At 39.2% G+C, this 20,822-nt stretch overlaps 1 protein-coding gene across 4 annotated transcripts in view; it reads left to right on the top strand.

The window, feature by feature from the left end:
- MOB3B (MOB kinase activator 3B) overlaps nucleotides 1–20,822 on the top strand; it is a 127,248-nt gene that overhangs the window by 64,270 nt on the left and 42,156 nt on the right. For all 4 annotated transcript variants that reach the window (XM_042452773.1, XM_042452772.1, XM_042452774.1 and 1 more), the window contains one exon: nucleotides 1,735–2,298. In XM_042452773.1, the coding sequence (XP_042308707.1) occupies nucleotides 1,881–2,298 (418 nt within the window). In that variant the 5' untranslated portion in view covers nucleotides 1,735–1,880. The remainder of the gene's footprint in view (nucleotides 1–1,734; nucleotides 2,299–20,822) is intronic.

Genomic DNA, 20,822 nt, shown 5'->3' with positions numbered 1-20,822 from the left:
AAAGAGCAAGAAAAAAATGGCTTTATCCATTTATTACCTATATTGATACCTCTCTGTCTGCACTAACCCCCTCCAAAGCTAACAACAGTTTTAAAATACAATACAGTTCTCTTTCTCTGTCCATGGATTCAACCATCCACAGCTTGAATATATATATATATTTATATATATCTGGAAAAGCCATTTTATAATGGGACTTGATCATCCATGGGTTTTGGTATTCCCCAGCTGCTCCTGGACCTGGAACCAAAGACCAGTGGATGTCAAGGACCCACTGTATAGCAAAATACAGTATTAAAACCACATCAAAACATAGAAAGTGATCAGATTTTTTTAAAAAAACAAATAAAAAACAAAACAGAGACAAAATGAGCAGCAATTAACCTATCATTCAAAGCATGAGAGACAGATGATTTGAAGAAGTCCAACAAATCTCTAATTAAATAAATAAGTAAATCTTCAGCCTCTACCGGAAGGCTATCAAAAAGGAGTATAAGTGGACCCTGAGAACATTCCAAAAATCCATCTCAGGTTAATATCCTTATTTGGCCATGCCTTCATTCTTTCAAGGTTTCCAGATCTTATCATCAGACAAGAAGTTCCAAAAAGCTGAAAGAGGTAGGGGAAAGGACAAAGCAAAAGAATCAAAACAGAAAGCAAACAACTTTCTTCTCCTTGATTTGACTTGATTTTTAGGGGAACTTGTCTAGCTAGAATGTTCCTGAGCCTTGGTCACAGTTACTGAGAAGTCCCTTGCAGCCACATCGTGGGATGTGGAAAGCAACTTCTCCCCAAGGTTTCAGTGGTTTATACTGAGGAAGGCAACTCTTCAAGCTTCAGTGATACCTCTTTCTTGCTCCCTCCTGCACATAATTTTCTAAGAGCCCATTAAGTGTTGGTGGCATTACTTTTCCAACATCAGAAATAAAGCTGTACTGTACTGATTCAGAAGAGGACACAGAGTGTGATGGAACTCCTGCTTCATTGGTGAATCTAGGTAGACTGGTCTGAATGGGAGAACCAGAACTATTTAGATAGATAGATAGATAGATAGATAGATAGATAGATAGACAGACAGACAGACAGACAGACAGACAGACAGACAGCACCACATGTACTCAGTTTACCACATCAAGCTCCAATAGCAAAAATATATAATTCTTGGATTATTATTATCTTCATATAATCATAAATGTAGCCCATCTGAGAGGGGGCAGCATATCATAGCTGACTTCTTGGATCTCAAGAGGAATAGTATTGGAAAGCAACAGCATCCTCTCCCTTCCCTTTCCCTGTTTTCTCTTGCATGCTGCCTCTTTTGACATATCTATGGATCTGTGAAATGTCAGGAGGCTTGGATTCCCTGGGTCGATCTTCAGCCACATCTCTTTCTAGCCGCACAAATACAGTTCAGGTGCATAGTACACTACTTGTGTTGTAGCTCAGTTTTCTTTTCTTTTCTTTTTTTTGGGGGGGGAGGTGTTTGTTTTTAAGTACTCCAGATAAGGGATACTCAACCTGTACCTAGCTTTCTAAATGGAGAGCTTTTGAAAACAAAATGTACAAAGGAAACCTGACTGCCTGCCTGAGGGATCATTAGACTGGATATATTGTCTCAGCTACCTGTTAAGTAAGAGTCGCTAGACTTCAAAATAATTTTAGAAAATCACTAGTAAATTGTTGGGTGTCAAGTTTATTACTAACTTGTAGATTTTTCTCTCCCTGAATCTTTAGGGACATGAAGTCTCCTAAGAAAACTTCCATCAGGAAGAGCTAGTGGACCAAGGACACCTTCTGCAGACATTTCTCTTCCCTCCTTCTTGGATATACTTTATCATCATTTCAGTGCCTCTTTGTTTGTTTTTGAAAACTTACAAGAAATGTCCATTGCACTCAAACAAGTCTTTAATAAAGACAAGACGTTCCGTCCGAAACGGAAATTTGAACCGGGGACGCAGAGGTTTGAACTCCACAAACGAGCTCAGGCCTCTCTGAACTCTGGAGTGGACTTAAAAGCAGCGGTGCAGCTACCAAATGGAGAAGATCTAAATGATTGGGTAGCTGTCCACGTGGTTGACTTTTTCAACAGGATCAACCTGATCTATGGAACTATCTGTGAGTTCTGCACAGAAAGGACCTGCCCTGTGATGTCCGGTGGTCCAAAGTATGAATACCGATGGCAGGATGATCTCAAGTACAAGAAACCTACAGCATTGCCAGCACCCCAGTATATGAACCTTTTGATGGACTGGATTGAAGTGCAAATCAACAACGAAGACATATTTCCTACTAGTGTAGGTAAGTTTGCACTTGTGTCTTAAGACTCATGTGCCTTTCAGAGATTCCCTTTACAGCTTGTTGAATTTTACACTGGAAATCTTCAAATCAGTTTTCAAATATGATTTTTTTTTCTTTCATTTTTGCAACCTACATAGAAATGTATTGTACGTACTGTTGCCCTGTGTTCTTTGGATATTTAGACCCCAACCATTTGTGGAAGATGGGGGGGAAGAGGAATTAGATGCACCTCTGTGCTGTTGTGTTAGATGGCCAGATTGTTTAACTGTGTTAAGGTATGAGTCAGTAAAAACAGTTACGTGTGTTCTGAATGGGGACATAATAAGAGAGAATAACAACTAGTATCTCTTTACATTCTGTTTTATGGGAATTTTTGTTACTTACTGGACTTCTCAACATAACTAGGTCTATTCCTTGTAAAAGATCCCAGGGAGTCCATTTGTCGCATGCAGGATTCCATATTTTATAATCTTATTGTGAATATTTGTGGTGTCAGTAAGCAACATCTTTAATAATTTTGTTGTTAAATCCCTGCAGTGTCTTTGTGGGAGAGGAATTCCCTGTTGCCTTTTCTATAATGAGGAGCTTTCAGGTAGTGTACTTTCTCCTGACTTGTCTATTCTAGGACAAAACAAACAAAAGCTTAAGAGCAAAGGAATCAATATATGAATCTTTGCCAGCTTCCGCTTCTCAGCCCTATTTCTTTTGTTTAGGCAGCACTGATCATTAAGATATCTCTCACATAGGCAAGAACATGATTTCCAGTGAATATGAAGAAGCTATGTACTATGCCACTTATATAGTATTTTACAGCGTGTTTTTGACAAGGGGACTGTGCATATTTTATATTATTTATTCTACTTTGCATATCCCTTTGTGTTGCTTTGCCTTGCTTTCAACCCTCCTCCACCACCTACTCTATTCAAATGAAATAACACCAAGCAACATGCCAATTTTTTTCTTGCAACCTTTTTTATTACTTTTACTTGCTGCCTTTTTATTACTTCTTTTTTTTCTTTGCCTATCCTTATAGGAACCGCTCACTCGCTCTGCTTCCTCCACTGAAAACAGCTTCTCTTTTCCTATTTTTAAGCTCACTTGAAAAAAATAGTGCTCTAAATGAACCCTCAGAGAGCAGGAATCACAGATTATGCTAAAAGATTCTCTGAATTGCACACTTGAATCATAGAACCTTTTCAGAGAAATTAGCAGAATGTTTATGCTCAGAGGGCATAAACCACAGGCCCCTTTTACAGCAGGTAACAGTGTGTCTGCAGTCGGAGCCATTGGCTGTAGTGGCCACACTCAGAAGCAGAAAGCCAGGAATAAACAATAAAAAAGAATATATTGGTAGTCCAACTTAGGGGGTTAAAGAATTTGGAGTATCTCTAAGGAGCTCTTTGTAGCCCATGGACCACTGGAATATGCAGCCCATGGACAATGCAGGCTATTGACCAATGAAACAGATGTGGTTCTCCATCACTATTTTGTTAAATGGAGGGACTGATGGTCCTTATCACTTGTCAGCTAATCTGGGTTCTTTCTGTGATTCCGTTGTCACCTCCTGGTCACCTGAGCACTCACACTCTGATGGTGGTTAAACCAGATAGGCTGAGTTAACATCAGCATTTCATATAACCATTCTTAAGTCTTGGAATCTCAGGATACTTACACAGCATTATTAGCAGGCTCTTGGTAATCTTTTAGGCTATTTATTATATGCAGTCATAGATATACAAAGATATACATTCAGCTTAGGGAGAAACACAGACATGTCAACATACTACATTGCTTATAAAGATTGTATATTTCATTGATTTACATCATATGGCCATTAAGATGTTGCACACTTATAAGGTCTGGAATATTTATCTCTAACAGACTTATTAATAGTTATCACATAGAGGAACATTATTATCTGTGATGGATGCCCTCTGCAGGCTGGTCCTACTGTTCCAAACCTCTGGGCTCCTGTCATTCACTTTGCCCCTTGCCCTACAACATCCCTCTCTGGGTCAGGTAATTGGGCCTCTAGGTGATCCCTGTATGGGCTAGTGGAGGTGTTGTTCTGTGGGCGCACTGTGGTAAGCATGAACAGATGTGCTATCAAAATTTAACAGGAATAGCCAGACACAGTTGTATAAACGAGTAAAGAAGTAGAAGTTTATTAACAACCATGTGGATCACACATCAATGCCTGAACTATGTAATCTTTCAGAGCTCCCAACATCCTATTCAGTTCTCCCCCTGGCTGATTGTCCTATCCTTTGTGCCCCCTCTTTACTGCATTCTCTGAGCTATTATTGGTTGGTGCATGCCCAGCCCCTCCCTTCACAGCATCTTAAACAATATAACTTAGATATTTATCCATCTTCATCATGTTCTTTCATACTTTCCATGGTGTCCCATGAGGGCTGGAGGACTTCTTTCTTTTACCTTTTAGCATGAAGGAGGCCATTCAGTATTACTAGGTTGAAACACATTGGACTACTTGCAAGAATAAAATCATCTTTTTCAACACACTGCGACTTGGTCTCTTCTATACTACACATCTCCAAATAGCATCTGTGAACACACAGGCATCCAAGGAGTTAATATCCTTGAGCACTGCTACATCTTAGCTGCATCAGGTATATCCATAATCATCTTAATGAGTATCCATTACAATCATAACAGGACATATAGCTATTTAAATATAAGCCTAGACAATTCTTACCAGTACGTCAGGGCAGTATGTAAGTTATCGGGAACAGCACAGTTAAAATCAACCGCTTTGGTGCAAACTGCAAAGCAATCTAATGTGCTTGCTCTACCTTGGCTCTTTTATTCTCTCCTTGGCCTCACCCAAGCTATCAGCTGTACAATCAAAACAATCAGAACAAACATACTAAATAGTCCCTGTGTATGGTATCCAATCAAAACACAGATATGGTGAGAGAACTTGTAGCACCTTTGAGACTAGCTGAAGGAAAAAAATTGGCAGCATGAGCTTTCATAAACTTCAGTCTACTTCCTCAGATGCATTTGGTGCAATGATATCACTCTTGGAGACTAATTGGAGTCTTTGGCTGCCTCCCATTCTAATTGCATCAGCCATTTCAACTGCTAGGAGATCATTATAGGTCACATATGCCCACATCTGCCAGCGCTGTTCGAAGCTCAAGCATTCTCATCCCTTATCTTATTTATATTTGAGGAAGTGTTTTGCCTAGACCTAAGTTGCCGTCAAGTTCTCAATGGTATGTACACACACATTCTAATACATCTAGCTTTCTGCATTGTATCTTTTTATACTTTTCCCCCTAGGTTGCATTGTATACTTCATATGTTTATTCCTAGGCCACAAAGGTCCAAAATACACTGCAGAAATAATTCAGTTCGAGACTGCTTTAACAGCTCTGGCTCAATGCAAGGGAATCCTGGGAACTGTAATTTTGTGAGATATTTAGCCTTCTCTATCAGAGAGCTTTGGTGCCACAATAAACTACAATTCCCACTGAGCCAGGAAAATTAAAGTAGTCTCAAACTGGATTATTTCTGCAATGTGTTTTGGACTTATCTTGGCAATCAAATAAAACTGGTCTGTAGTGCCATAGGTTGCCCACCACCATATGAGAGAGAGCATGTCATTACAACCATGAAATCTCTCTGTACACTTGTCCCTCCACATTTGCTGGGGTTGGGGGCACAGGACTCCAGTGAATGTAGAAAAAACACAAATAACAAAAATACTACGCTTTTCCCCTGAGAGAACACCTCTCTAGGAACCTCTAGGTTCTCCAGTGCAACTCTGTGGTCAACATCTTCCAGACATTGACCATAGAATTGCTCTGGTGGAGCTACAAATGCCTAGTGGAGTGTTCTCTCTAGAAATCTCTATGTCCTTCAGTGTGACTTTTGGTTAAAGTTGACCATAGATTTTCACTGGAGGACTAAGATATTCCTAAAGCAGTCATATTAATAAAATCCGTGTGAATAATCAAAGCCACAAAAGTCAAAGCCACAAATGTGGAGGGACAAGTGTTGCACTAGAGAACCTAGAGGTTCCTAGAAAGTGTACTTGGAGGATGTGACCCAAGGCATTTATTAGTCTCCTCCTTTGGTTAATCACTATTTATTTTATTTTGCAGGGAATGTGGACATAATTGTCGACATTTTTTTCTTTTCACAAGCAATCTGAATTGTGAGACTAAAAGAGCCAAATGCTGCTGAGGTTGTTAGGCATGGGATGGCATTCCATTCCAGCTTTGTATGAGGCATTTTTCTCAAAGCAGGGATGATCAGGAAGAGGAAGGTGTTCACAGGAAATGTGGTGTTTGAAGCAGGGAGAGGATTTGGCATGAAAATCTCTGACTTAAATCTTACAGGTCTATAATTTTGGATTCCAGAGTGCAACTGTTTTACCTCTGGCGTGAAACCAACACACTTACCCAGTGAGTGAATTGGCAGAGTTGGAAAGGGGCTGTATGGCTTTTGGTCTTGTGGATTTATAGAAAATAAAAGTTGTTCTAAGAGATCCCTCATAAATTTTTAAAATAACTTGCAAACTGCACAGGTTGCATGTATACAATTACGAGTTTCCTAGTACATTAAAATGTTTAACCTCAGAGGGCAGAATCTGGCAAGAGAAGGCTGACGTCAGAGAAAATGGGCAAGGAAAGCAGAGGCCTGTGAAAATATAGTGGTCTATAGAACAAATGTATACTAATGTATAATGTATATTTCTGGCAGATGAAAAAGTGAAATTGGAGTATTGGCCCAGAAATAGAGTGGATATGAACTGCTGGCAGAAAAGGAGCACTTGGGCAAAAGTATCTGGGGGCATTTGGTTTCTAAAACCTGATTCATATTTCACTGACATCTCTTGTGGGGGGGGGGGGGGGTGGTGCAGGGATGCGGATTGCACCAGATGACACCACAGGGAGAGTGACACTACTGCTGCTCAAGGATCTACCTTTTGGCAGAAACAGGCTGTGGCATTCATCTGCTTCCATTTAAACTGCTAAGAGATGGTGGGAATGGGGTGAAGCTCAGTGGGAGGAGAAAGGAGAGGCCCCCACATTTTTCAAAACTAAAATTTCAAATTTTTATTTTTTTGTAATTTTTGTAATTTTTTAAAAAATGTATATTCTTTTAAAATTTTCTTTAAAAAAAATCACATTTTAAGCAAATATTCACTATGTATATGTAAATACATTTAGGTTGTGCGTATGGTACTGTAATTTGAAGGTATAATTTTAATTTTGCTAGTTGCTTGTATTACAACTATTAGCATTACATTCAGTGGTTTATGGAAATTACGATTTACGAGTAACATTACTGGGAAAAAACATTACTAAGGATTCTGTATGGCGTGAAATGGGAGGAGGTCAGTGGTGGTGGGGTGACACCACCAGTTACTGCACCGGGTGACACCAATGGGATACTACTGTATTGTCTTATTTGTTTCTAAATTCTGCCAGTCCCCTCCTCGCCATAGCCTGGTTATGCAAAACACCACACTTGTTGAAAGCTTTACATCTTTCCAACTTTTAAAGGTATAGGCATTATTCATACAAAATCCTGAGTGGGCAACAAAGCCTAACACCAAGACAGACACCAGAGCAGGGCTGACTGCTGCTGAACAGCACCTGGTAGTAGTTCTTAATGTAGTTCTCGGCTTCTTGCAGTGCCCATGCAAATTTGCTAGCTCTGCCATATTGCTTATTCTGGCCTGATTGTTGATATTGTGCCACAACAAGTGAGTAGATTGGCAGCCTAATACTTGGCTGGTACACGTTGCCCTTGGTATTGACAAGTGTGCTACCAAGAAGACTTTCCCAGTGCCTCCCAGAACTGGACACAGGCCAGTCCAAGAACTATTAAAGGCAGCTGGATTGACTAGAAATCACTCATAAGATGCACACAGATAAGGGAGGCATGAGACAAATGGTGACTGGCAAACCAGCATGTGTGACAATACAGATCTTGTGTGCTTGCTTCTATTTTTCCTCTCATGACAGTGGTTGATCCTGACCCTGGAGTGGAATAAGGGTTTCTGATCTAGAGATGGGCATAATTGGCAAGGCAATTCAGTGGCTAGCCCTAGTCTAGGTTGCCTGTCCCCTTTAGACTGTGCGTCATGGATGGGTTGTAATGATGGCTTTAGGCCTAGTTGCATTGTGATTAATTTAATTTATGCTGCTGTATCTCCTTTCAGTACAGCAACCCATTTTGATTTCTTTAGAAAGTTTTTATTTTATTTTATTTTATTTTAAAAAACTAGATTTATGTGGCAGTTTTCATTAGCAAATGAATTTACAGAAGAACAACCAGGATGGAATTTTTCATTGTCTGTTTTGAGAAATAGGATGCTTTCTGGGTTAATCTTATTAAATCTACCCTGTTTAATTTTAAATGCTTCCTTGCGACGCATTTAGAGACGGATTTCAAGACATACACTTAAGTGGAGCTTTTGTTGAATTGCTAGTTGGCATGGAAAACAGTGTCTGGAATACTACAAATCATTCTGGATAAAAAAATTTCCCCTTTCCGTTCTTGTAGACTTTCCCTATCCACACACACATTGTGTATTGATTGAGATAGTATGGCAATCATGAAGAAGACATTAGGAAAAAAGGAGGGCCACATTACAGATGAAATGACTCAAGGAAGCAGTGGCCCCACATTTGCATGACCTAAGCTGGATTGTTGCTCATGGAGGTCACTTGTTCCTAGGGTTGTCCTGAATTGAAGCTGACTTGATGGCAAATAGCAGCAAGAAGGAGCAGAAAATTGGACGGATCACAATTTAGGCTGATAGTATTGGCATTTATTTTAGTGTGTTTGTTTGTTTTAAATTTCTGGCTAGATGCAAGGTAAGAAGTTGTATCTGTGTCTCTGCACAATCAGTGATATAGGCTGCAACTATTGCCTATACAAAGGACAGTCACACTGAATGTGACATCTTTACTGGACGTGGGGCAGCATTGGAGCCTTGGTGGCACAGTGGTTAAATGCCAGTACTGCAGCCACAAGGTTGTGAGTTTGATCCGAGACAGGGCTCCAGCATCCACTCAGCCTTCCCTTTCATAGTTTGGTAAAATGAGTACCCAGCTTGTTGGGGACAGTTGGCTTACAGATTGTAAACCACTTAGGGAGTGTTAGTTCACTGATAAGTGGTATAGAAATGTACTTGCTATTGCTATTGCTATTGTTTCCCACACCTGAAAACAGCAAGATAGCTTAACTTAGAGATATAGGGCAGGCTGAATATCTACCATTCTGTTTTCCAGCACCTCATTGCTTCCCCCTCTTTCCTGCATCAACTAAGATAGCATCCCACTGAGTTTTAGTTTTGCATGTTTGTATATATATGCCTTTAAGTCATCTTATCAATTTAGAGTAACCCCATAAATTTTAACAGGGTTTCCTTAGGCAAGGAATACTCAGAGGTGGTTTTGCCAGTTCCTGTCTCGGAAATATAGCCTGCAACATCTGGTATTCATTTGCAGTCGCCCATCCAAGTGCTAACCAGGGCTGACACTGCTTAGCTTCCAAGATCAGACAGATTCTAGTGCCTTTAGGGTATTGTTTATTCTAGATAAGGTTGTCTGTGGGAAGAGGTGCTGGTACTTATTTATATAATGGTAAAGCTGAGAGTGAATGTGGTCTAGTGGTTAGAATATTGGATTAGAACTGGGGAGGACCAGGTTGAGATCTTCACTCTCTGATGAAAGTTACTGAATGAACTTGGATTAGTCACAGACTTTTATCTTAACATACCTTATGGGGATTTTGGCAGGAGAAAATGGGCCACGGAAAAGAACTAAATTCTTTTTTTTTTTAATTTTATTTATGATTAACATGACATACAAATTTTATAGAAACATAAAACATGTAAAACAAACATATTTACATTGCGATACATTTAATTGTCATTAACTAACAAATAAATGAACAAGTCAAACTAAATATATATATATATATATATATATATATGTATGTATGTATGTTTCTCACCTTCTTCCTCTTGTGCTCTTCAGACATTAAAATATGTCTGTCTAAAGTAACTTCAGAAACAGCCTCTATTGATCAGCACTATTTACAGAACTTTTAAAAACTTCATTTTTAGTTCATTGTTTTTTATGCTTTATTATTTAAACTTTTTTGTGCACGTTTATTATTTAAACTTATAATATGCTATATTTTAAAATGAAACAGCAATCCACCCCCAGCCTAAATTCTCTGTTATTTGTCGATTTTTGAAAGTAGTTTGGACATACTAGACTACTGAATTAACTGAAATAGCATTAAAGATTTGGTTGTCAACATGGAGAAAACTTGTGGAGTCTCCATTTACAGTCTTATGTTTTAGATTTTACTGTTAGCTGAGATGTTGGTTTGCGTTTGATGGTGCTTTGGTGTAATTCAAAACAAAGTGGGTGATTTTGAGGCTTTGAATATTCATGGAATTTAGGCTATACATTCAAGATCTTAACAGAGATTAGTTATTCTTTTACACAGCTTTAACACCCCTTTGTGCATACTGTACAACTGGTAGAAGACCTTTAAATTGATGGTCTTTTCTCCTTTTTTATATTATGTTTTCTTTGGATACCATATCAAAAAATTAATGTTGCAGTTAGCAAAGGAGTCCCAAAAATAACAAAAAAAAAAAAAAAACACCTGTGGGACAAGCTGTTCAAGTTTATTATTTTGGCTTGCCTGATGATTATCTTTAGATGATTCTCTTGCTGCCTGGTGAAATACATTACACTGTAGTATAAAAATAAAGTCACCAGGAGGTGGGTAGGAGTTTGATTTCCCCACTTGGCCATGAAGTCCACTGGGTGACCTTGGCCAAGTTACATGCTCTCAGCTTCAGGGGAAGGCAATGGCAAATCTCCTCTGAACAAATCTTGCCAAGAAAACCTCATGATAGGTTCACCTTAGGGTCGCCATAAGTCTGAAACTACTTGAAGGCACACAACAACAACAACAAACCTCAGAAGTACAATATTCAGGGGGAAGATAGAAATTGAGGAAGAGGGATCAGGCTAAAATGTGATACAGAAAGGGCTAGTTGTCAACCGCTGAACTTACACATAAAAACCATCTTATCTATCTATCATCTATCAATTATCCATCTACCTGGTTTGCACAAAAAGCAACAGCACTGTTCTCAGGTAACACTTGGATCCCAAAAGGATACTATAAAAATGAAGTTGATTTAATAAAATTCAATAAACGTAATGAAAACAGATGTTTATACATATATAAAAATACTTTTTTTTAACTTCCGCCTTGGAGTAGGAGAGATAAATAGCATCTAGTGATGGTGGCAGTGACAGAATTGCTAAAGTCTGAAAGTAGCATTCAATGGATGGTGCTGGAGTGTATATTGTCCTTTTCATTAAGACCATATAGTGTCAAGAGCATCAAGTCTATATATCTAGAAATTTTCTCTTTTCTCAAGCTTGGTTGGATATGGTGTTTTTCTGTTAGAAATACAGTAACGTAAAGGCTGGGCCTGTCAGAATGGCAGTGCTTAGCAACAAGTTGTTCCAGCTTCGTGATTCCTTACTTATGGTTCTTGAAACTTATCTACAGATCAGCAGTGATTCTTCCTACATATTGTGTGTTGCATCCAGGCTACTGGCATTCAGTCACATATATGATATTGTTGGAATTGCAAGTCATGTTTTGTTTAATTATTTTACATGTGCTTCTGCTTTTAAAATATGTTTTGCACAGATATGCAATGCTTGGATGCACAGTGATGTGATCCAGCATTTTCAGTTGGCATTTTTATTGCAGCTCTCACCAGCAGATTCTTTAGAGTAGGTGGTTGATAGAAAGCAACAATAAGGAGCTTATAAATAGCATTAGCATGGCCTGGTGAATTAGCTATCCTTAATTTCTGAGTGGCAATTGGGAGATGACGGTTGGCAGTCGACTATAGAAGGTACAAGTCTCTCCATTTTCTACTCCCTCTATTTTGTACAAGTGACATTATGTAGTCCATAGGGTTGCCAACTCAGGACCCTGAGATTTTGGGGGCAAAATGCGAGCCCTTTGGATGCCCCCTTGTCACAGAGTGGGCCCTGGTGTTACTGCAAGGGTGATATAATAATAATAATAATAATAATAATAATAATAATAATAATAATAATAATAATAATAATAATATTTATTTGTATACCGCCCCTCTGGCAAACCAATCCGGGCAGTTAACAACAGTAAAATATTACAAGGGACAACCCCTGGTGATGCCATTTGGCATTGATTGCACAAATTAGGGCATCCAAATAACAATAATGAAAAGAAATGTACATGCACATGTACACACCTTGTTTTCAAGACAGCACTCATGCAGTGAGACTCCTCTCCTTGGTCCTGAGACCTGGACAAGAAAGGCCAGGCCCTGAGATCTGGGACCATACAAGTGAAAGTAACAGCCTGATGAATGTTGTGCTTAATAAGAAAAGATTAATATCCTATTTGGAGCAGGTGCTGGTTTCTTTATTAGTATGTAGTATTATAGGTAATTGAAAAATATTTTAACACTGAGTTTAAAACTCTTTTATAAGATACTGTTTTTTCATATGTTGAAGATGGCTGGAATTTCATTTTCATTACATGTGAGCATCATGTGGTTTACAAACAGATCTGTAACAATCTTATTTTGCCTGATGGTTAGAATATCGTTCAGAAAAAATATCCATCTTCAGGGTGGTGTTATAGGTGAATTTAATTGTAGAATAAACTGAGTTGATATAATTTCTAAAGAATTTAAAATATTATCTGTTGCTTTTCCTTACTGTGAAGTTTTCATCAATGTATCTCCACCATACAAGTGGTTTATAGTTGCATTTCCTAAGATGGCTCTCAGCTGGTTTGTATCATGTACAGTGGGAAAGCAAGGATATAAATTAAACAGATAAATAGAAAGTAGTTTACCCATAAATAAATGATCATATGATGGAACAACGCATGTTCCCATTGGTGCACATTCCATTACAAGGTAATGTTTTTGGTTAGAAGTAAAATTAGTAGTTAAAAGCAAAATTATTGAGGGACTAATAACTTTTGCACATGAAGTTTTGTTGTTTCTGAATTTTATGAGTTCAGTAACAGTGGAATCATGTTGGTATAAAGTGATAAATCATCAGATATTAAGAGTGTGGTGTCACTATTGAATATATGTTCTCTCTCACTCTCTCTCTTTCTCTCTCTGAAGTCATTATCTCTGTTCAGATCCCTGATCAAAGGTTAGAATTTTTGACTCCCTTTTAAATCTTCCTTGCATATTCTTGTGTTCAACAATACTTACTTTCAGGTCAGAGACGGAATTTCCTGGGAGGTTGAAGTATTCTGATTCCAGTTTGGAATATTGCCATTCCCTTATTTAAAAAATAATTTTTTATTAAAATTCTGCATATACTAAAAATTGATTAAAACACATGGTCACACAAAATAAACTACAATAAATCAAAATACAAAAAGGGACACATATATCCATTCATAATGTCAGATTTGTGTCCATTTATTCTCTTGCATAGAGGCAGTCTTTTTGTCCTATGCAGAATGCTGGCAGAGGATAGTATATATACTGTATTAGAGGATGAGCAAGGAAATGTACTTTTGATGCTGTGGGCGATGTTGTTAGGGCCTGTAAGCGGTGATGCCAAAATAGATATGCAGACACAGTTGGCATCTGCTTTTATAACTGGGTCTCATTCTTGTATTTCCATCCATGTTACATGGTTTGTGATTGTTTAAGGCTGGGGCCATTGTAAGCAAGGCTTGGACTGCCAGCGAGTGAGTGCCTATGCAAAGGCAATGTTATTGTCTGGGAGGGGTTGTAGGTCACTGATTATGTGTTTGGGTTCCTCGGCTGGGAGCTTTAAGCATCAGTGAGTGGTGTCCTGTCCTTTTTACGTTGCTGGATCTGTGTTGTGCTTCATTCCCAGATATCAGTTTTGCCTTGTCAATTTTTCCCCACCTCATTCACTCATCCACAATTGACAGTAAATCCATGAGTTTGGAGTCCCTGTCTTGTGATTGTAACAGAGTGCTTGGCTGTAGAGAACAGAATTAGTGGTGCATTCTGGGTGGCTTATATGCAGAAGTAAAATCAAACTCATAATACAGAAACCTGCTCATCCAAGCCATATTATTTCTCCTTACCATGTATGGATGGGAGAACTGGACAATGAAGAAAGCTGATATAAGGAAAATCAACACATTCAAAATGTGGTGCTGGAGAAGTGTGCTGAGGATACCATGGATAGCCAAAAAGACAAACGATTCGGTCCTAGAACAGACCAAGACAGAACTCTCCATGGAAGCCAAGATGACCAAACTGAGGCTGTCATACTTTATACATATCACAAGAAGGCAAGACTCACTAGAAAAGACAATAATATTAGGTAAGGTGGAGAGCAGTAGGAAGTGAGGAAGACCACATATCAGATGGATGGACTCAGTCAAGGAGGCCCAGCCCTGAGCCTGCAGGACTTGAGCAGAGTGTGGTTGAGGACAAGAGAGTCTTGGAGATGTCTCATCCACAAGGCAACTCAAAGGCAGTTAAAACAGCAACAGTAACAAATGGCTGTAGGAGTTCCATTATTTGAACACAAGGGTAAACATGCAGAATGCTCCTCTGAAAACACAGTTTTTTCAAATAAAGCTAATGGTCTCTGTAGCATTTCTTTGAACTCATGGAATTGTTGTCCCCATATAAATGAAGACTACAGGTTATGTTAGGCTCACAATTGGAGCAGTAGTCCCTCCTCCTTTCAGATCCCATTTCAAATGTAATTACTTGTACATTTTTAGCCCTTGGCATTGTCAAGTTAGCTGTCTGAAGTTATGCAGTGTACATGCTCAGAATTACTGAAAGAATGCAAAATGTTGGTGGTTTACAAGAACTTGCATCAAATTACATTGGGTCTGAAAAGAGAAAAATAACTGCCTTTATAAAGGAACAAGATTAAATTCATTACTGGATTTCATTGCAATCCTTTTGCTTTTCTAGACTTCTTGAACTTGAACTCAAGCATGTAATTAAAAACTAAATGAATACATACGACCTCCTGATGATAAAAGTATGTGATTCCTTATGTTTCAAATTTAAAAACATTCTGCAGTCTCTAGTCAGTTTAAATCACTACAGAATGCTGCATCCCAAACCCTAGCTCATAAATCCCACTGAAATTACTGCTGCAAAAGGGATTATTGCCATCACATTATTTGTTATGCATTTTTCCTGCAATGGCAAAAAAGAGAAAGGGCATTTATAGATAAGAGCAATAAAATCTGACCTTTATTAGGAACATTTCACAGGTACCTTGTGAAAGGAAATGCAAGGCTGGGCTCATCTATGCATATCTGATTATGAGGTTATTTTCCATTGTCAGTAATTGGAACAGTACAGCTATTTTTGTATTAAAATACCTGTGGTAAGAACTACTCCTAGGACTTTTCTGTGGAAATTCTCAAGTCTCTGTGTTAATGCTGTGAGCAGGAAGAGAATGTCTGAATCGTCCTCCAGTGAAAAATCAAAATTAGGCACCAGAAAAACAAGATTAAAACCCTTAATTTGACAGATCTACAGTGTTCCATTTGTATTGTGTTTCTTCTGTGCTTATGAGATATAGCAGACATACTCTGTGCTTCTAGGAATCTTTTTTTTTAAGTTAGTTAGTTAGTTAGCAATTGCTATGCTTCTCTGTGATCAGCCATTCCCAGATATTCCTGTATTAATGGATTGTCCTCAGCTCTTGCTTGTAGACTGACCAGAGATGCCTGCTATTCTGGGAAACAGGATGCTGCACTGGACCTACATTTGGTTTTATATTCTGAAGCAATGGTTCTTAACCTGTGGTCCACATACCCCTAGGGAGCTGTGATGTCCTCATAGGGGGTCCATGAGGGCTTGAAGCCCACCTCCTTCCCACAGCGGAGCAGCCATGTGACAGGAGAGCAAGGCAAAGACTGGCTGGCTGGCTGGCTGGCTGGGCTTGCATGTTGCTGTTCAATCCGCTCGAGCTTCAGACTGGCAGGAAAAAACAGGAGAAAAGTCTTTCTTCTACCCCAACCTCTCTGAGAGAAGGTTTAATGGATGGTGTAATTAATTCAGAGTTCAGGTGGCATCATCATCATCATTGAGTTGTATCTGGGTGGGGTCCATGAATACAAAAGATATTTAAAGGGGGTCCATGTTAAATAATAGGTTAAGAACCACTGTTCTGAAGAATACTGTATCTTGTATTTCTGACACACTTCAGTTTGGCAGACATCTTACTCCATACTTACATTTCTGAAATGCAGGTGATGTGAGTCATTAGCCACATTTGCATGGCATGATAAACCAGCTCACTAAAGATTATCATGAATGAGGTAGCATTGCTGATGGAAACGGTCACTCATCCTGCAAGTAGGAATGGTTGAACAAACCACAGACCTTTATTGTGACATGTAAACCAGGAATTTTGGCCTGTCTCTCCCCAGACAAGTCTGCGTCATAAGCTAAAAAACAAATCATGGTTTATAAGTCTGGCTTATCTCATGAGGATAAGCCAGAGTTACTAGTTTATATGTCGCAATAAACAAACTGTGAAAAGAAGATCTGTGGTTTGTTTAGCTGCTCACACTTGCAGAAAAAAAACAAGTGGGAACAACTGAGGAGTGTGAACTTAGTGGTTCAAACATGATAAGCGGTTAGGAATGCTGGGAACTATGGTTGCTCCTCCCAAGACATCATATGATTTTGATCTCCTTCCCAGACAATATTCCATCTGGTCATTATACAGAACCAAACCTGCTTTTGTATTACCTGCATAACTTTCCCAAGCAATTTTCCCTTTGGATTTTTCAAAGAGGTGTCATTCAGCTGCAGAACAGATTGTGTTGTTGGCTCTGCCGATGTATATTGTCCAAAAGCTTAAAACTGAAGTAGCTGTATTATGAGCTTGTGAAATTGCTCCATAGTGTTATTCTTTCCATGACTTCTGAAAGTCACCACAACAGTTTTAGGAGAGCTCCCCTTTTATATAAGGAGCAGATTCTGACGCTGTAGAATCATTCAGTGCAAGACCTAAACTTACTACTAATGTAAAATCATAGGAATAGGCTCAGCCCTTAGAGCTGAAAAAGAATTCAGAAAATCTTTGTGAGAAATAAAGGTGCCATATGTGAAATGGAGGAAGGCAAAGAACCTGCTCACTGTTGCTGAACTAGTTTGTCTACTGTTTCCTTGTGCCCTGGGATCACGTTTACTGGGCTTATGTAAATTTAATGGGCATTTGTCTCAACTGACAATGGAGTGCCTTCTGAAGGAGGGAACAAGATAGCATAGGTTGAAAGGTGCCAGAAGTTAAAATGCAAAGTGATGGAACTGCATCAGAAAGAGTGAATTTCAGCAGCCTTTAACTTTACTTGCACTACAGTGTGCTGCATACCACCATCTGACAAATGCCAAAATAAGTGGGTGAAATTCCTCTATATTTTAAAGGGTCAGTCTCTGACTAGGGATGGAAGGAATATTTGAAAATATTTGAAAAGGCACATACACTATGGAAGTGTGTAGCCCAATCCATAACCCTTCCTGTTTTTAATTTCTACCAGCATATCCAGTAGGATCAAAGGTGACATCAGTTCACATCAGGTTTTATTTTTAACTGTTGTTGTTGTTGCAGTAGTTCTTTGCTCTTAGGCATTGTGTGGAGGACTTGGGATTGTGAAGGTCTTTTCTCAGGTTGTGTCTTGATGGCCTGGTAGTTGGCCAAGAGAGAGATTATGTACAAAATGGGACTATTGTAAAGGAATTCTGTTGTTGTATTACTGTTGAATAGCACCATCAGTAAATATGGCACCTTATGAATTCCAGGGGATATAGCTGTGTTACTCTGCTGCAGTGAAGAAGACAAAGTCTTAGGGCAAGAATTGAACATGTTTATTATGACTTAAAGACAGCATAGGGAGGACGAGGACCAAAGAATAAGTAGCAGGATCTTCAGGAGCTGACTAATTCTGGTCATTGCCCTCATGGCTTATTGACCAAGTGCTGCCTGAGTAGGTATAGCTTTGCTTTTTCCTCATTTTCCCCAACTGGTTGAAGCTAGGGCAAAGTCCCATTGGCCAGATGACCAGGTGCATAGCCAAACTTGATCTGTAGCAAAGTCCAGGGAGAAAGGGTCAGTTTCAAATAAGCGATCGCACCAGGAAAACAAAAAGAATCCTTTGTTACTGAAAGTACATGACTGTAGTATGCTGGAAAAAAGAGCCAGCATTCCTTAAATTTACAAACAACTACAGTGCGCCTGCTCCATATGCACGCGCACCATACGTGGCTTCTACTTTATGCGGAAGCTGTGCTGCATTTGAATGAAGGGGTGTGTGCCCATGGCGTGCATGCTCCACGACGCTGTGAGCACGAGCCCCATTCTATTGAATGGGGCTTGTGCTTAAGTGGAATTTGCCTTATGCAGGGGAGTCTGGAATGGATCCCCCGCATAAGGAGAGGCTCCACTGTATAGGAACATTTGTTGTTGTTGTCATTGTTGTTGTTGTGTGCCTTCAAGTCATTTCTGACTTATGGCGAAAAGGTAAACCTATCATGGGGTTCTCATGGCAAGATTTATTCAGAGGTTTGCCATTTCCTTCCCCTGAGGTTGAGCGCATATAACTTGCCCAAGGTCACCCAGTGGGTTTTATGGCCAAACTGGGGATCAAACCCTGGTCTCTAGAGTCAAAGTCCAATGCTCAAACCACTATGCCATGCTGGTTCTCATGTGGAAACTTTAGAAAGTGGGGAATTAAAGTGGTTTCATTTTAAAATGGATATATTTGGGACATTACCTGTTAAAATAATACTTGAGTTCATGAGCAAACAAATAGCTGAATTAACTCCCTGATGACTACCGATGTGGAAGACTTGGACAATCAATGGAGTTTTAAAGAAAGTAATCCGTTTAAAAGAAATACTTTGCATATTTTAAGGACTGAAGTGAATCAGGTGTACCTCACTGCTGACACATTGCTATTCCTCATCTCAAGAATCCCAGCTCACATGAGGGCCAAAGGACTGCTCAGACATGCATAGAAACAGGAATGCTGCTTGTCTTAGTTGGTTCTGATTCATATATTACCCATAAGGTATGAGAGCTTCTTTTCTGTGGGGTTATATTATATTGTTCTGGTAACACCTGTAGAGAGCAGGACAGTGGGTAAGGGTAAATGTATATAACTTCTTCCTGAGAGTGAGTTATGTTGGTGCTTGAAGGAATTGCATCCCTCCTTCAGGTGACCTATATGGTCCTCTTTGCAGACATTATCAGAACTTACCAGAAAAGTAGCTTGCTTACTTTTATTCATGTACAGTCACCTCTTCAAGTACATGGACTTGAAAATCCACGGAGGGGTGACTGCCATTAACCCCAATGGGGCATGTGCCTATGGGGCTTGAATATGAGTTTTGGAACAGATCCCCCGTGAGTTCCAAGGGGCGACTATAGTGCTTTAGGCAGGTAAGGGTACAACATATTTACCAGTAACAGTGAGCATAGATTTGCACAATTCCATGGTAGCTTAGGGGAGAAAGTTGAGGTTGCTCATTCTGAGCAACAAAACAACAGAAAGAGGGAACTCATGCTACAAATTAAAATAAATTCACATCCACCCTATGCATGTCTACTTAGAAGTAAGTCTCATTGATTCCAATAAGGCTCACTCTCAACTAAGTGGGTATAAGATTCCAACCTCAACCTTCTTCCCTAAGCTACCATGGAATTGTGCAAATTGGGTACCTAAAGAATTCTGTTTTTTTCATGCAAACATACATATTATGTATTGAGAAAAGCAATTTTACAATCCCTCCTAGAGGAAACAGAAAATCATCTGTGAAACAAATTAATGAAATAGTGGCATGTATAATGTGGCTATCTTTTGATAAGGAATGCCAGTTCGAAGCCACAGCATTTCTGATTTTGTGATGGAAAACAGGTTCTGAGTCTTTTTCAAGGGCTATTTTTTCTTGTCAATTTGAAATGACCCAAAAGCCCTCTTGCCACTCCTAGGTTTTCACAGACACAAGAAAGCTAATCTAAATTATGATTTCAACTTCAACGTATGTGCCTGAGTGTTTATAGATATCCTATGAAACTGCTATACAGTATTGTTGGTTTTGGAGGCTGGAATCCTGTGGGTTATTTCCAACTAGAGTAGATCAATTGACCCAGTTATTGAACACGTAGGTAAAACCCCATTGATTTAGCGGGTTAGCTCTAGTCAGCACTAACAGTAGGATTTAGGCCTCAGTCTGCCCATTTTGCAGAATGCAGGTTGAGTATCCCTAACCTGAAATCCCAAATGGGTAGTTGAAACAGTGACACCTTTGCTTTCTGATGGTTCAGTGAACACAAACTTTGGTCTAAAACACACTGCAGAAATAATCCAGTTTGAGATAGCTTTAACTGCCTGGGCTCAGTGCTAGGGAATCTTGGGAATTATAATTTACTGTGGCACTAGATCCAGAGAAG

Source organism: Sceloporus undulatus, chromosome 2 (assembly GCF_019175285.1).
Source record: "Sceloporus undulatus isolate JIND9_A2432 ecotype Alabama chromosome 2, SceUnd_v1.1, whole genome shotgun sequence".
In the NCBI taxonomy this organism is placed as follows: domain Eukaryota; kingdom Metazoa; phylum Chordata; class Lepidosauria; order Squamata; family Phrynosomatidae; genus Sceloporus; species Sceloporus undulatus.
The sequence above is the reverse complement of the archived record's forward strand: the minus strand, read 5'-3'. Positions and strand labels throughout refer to the sequence as shown.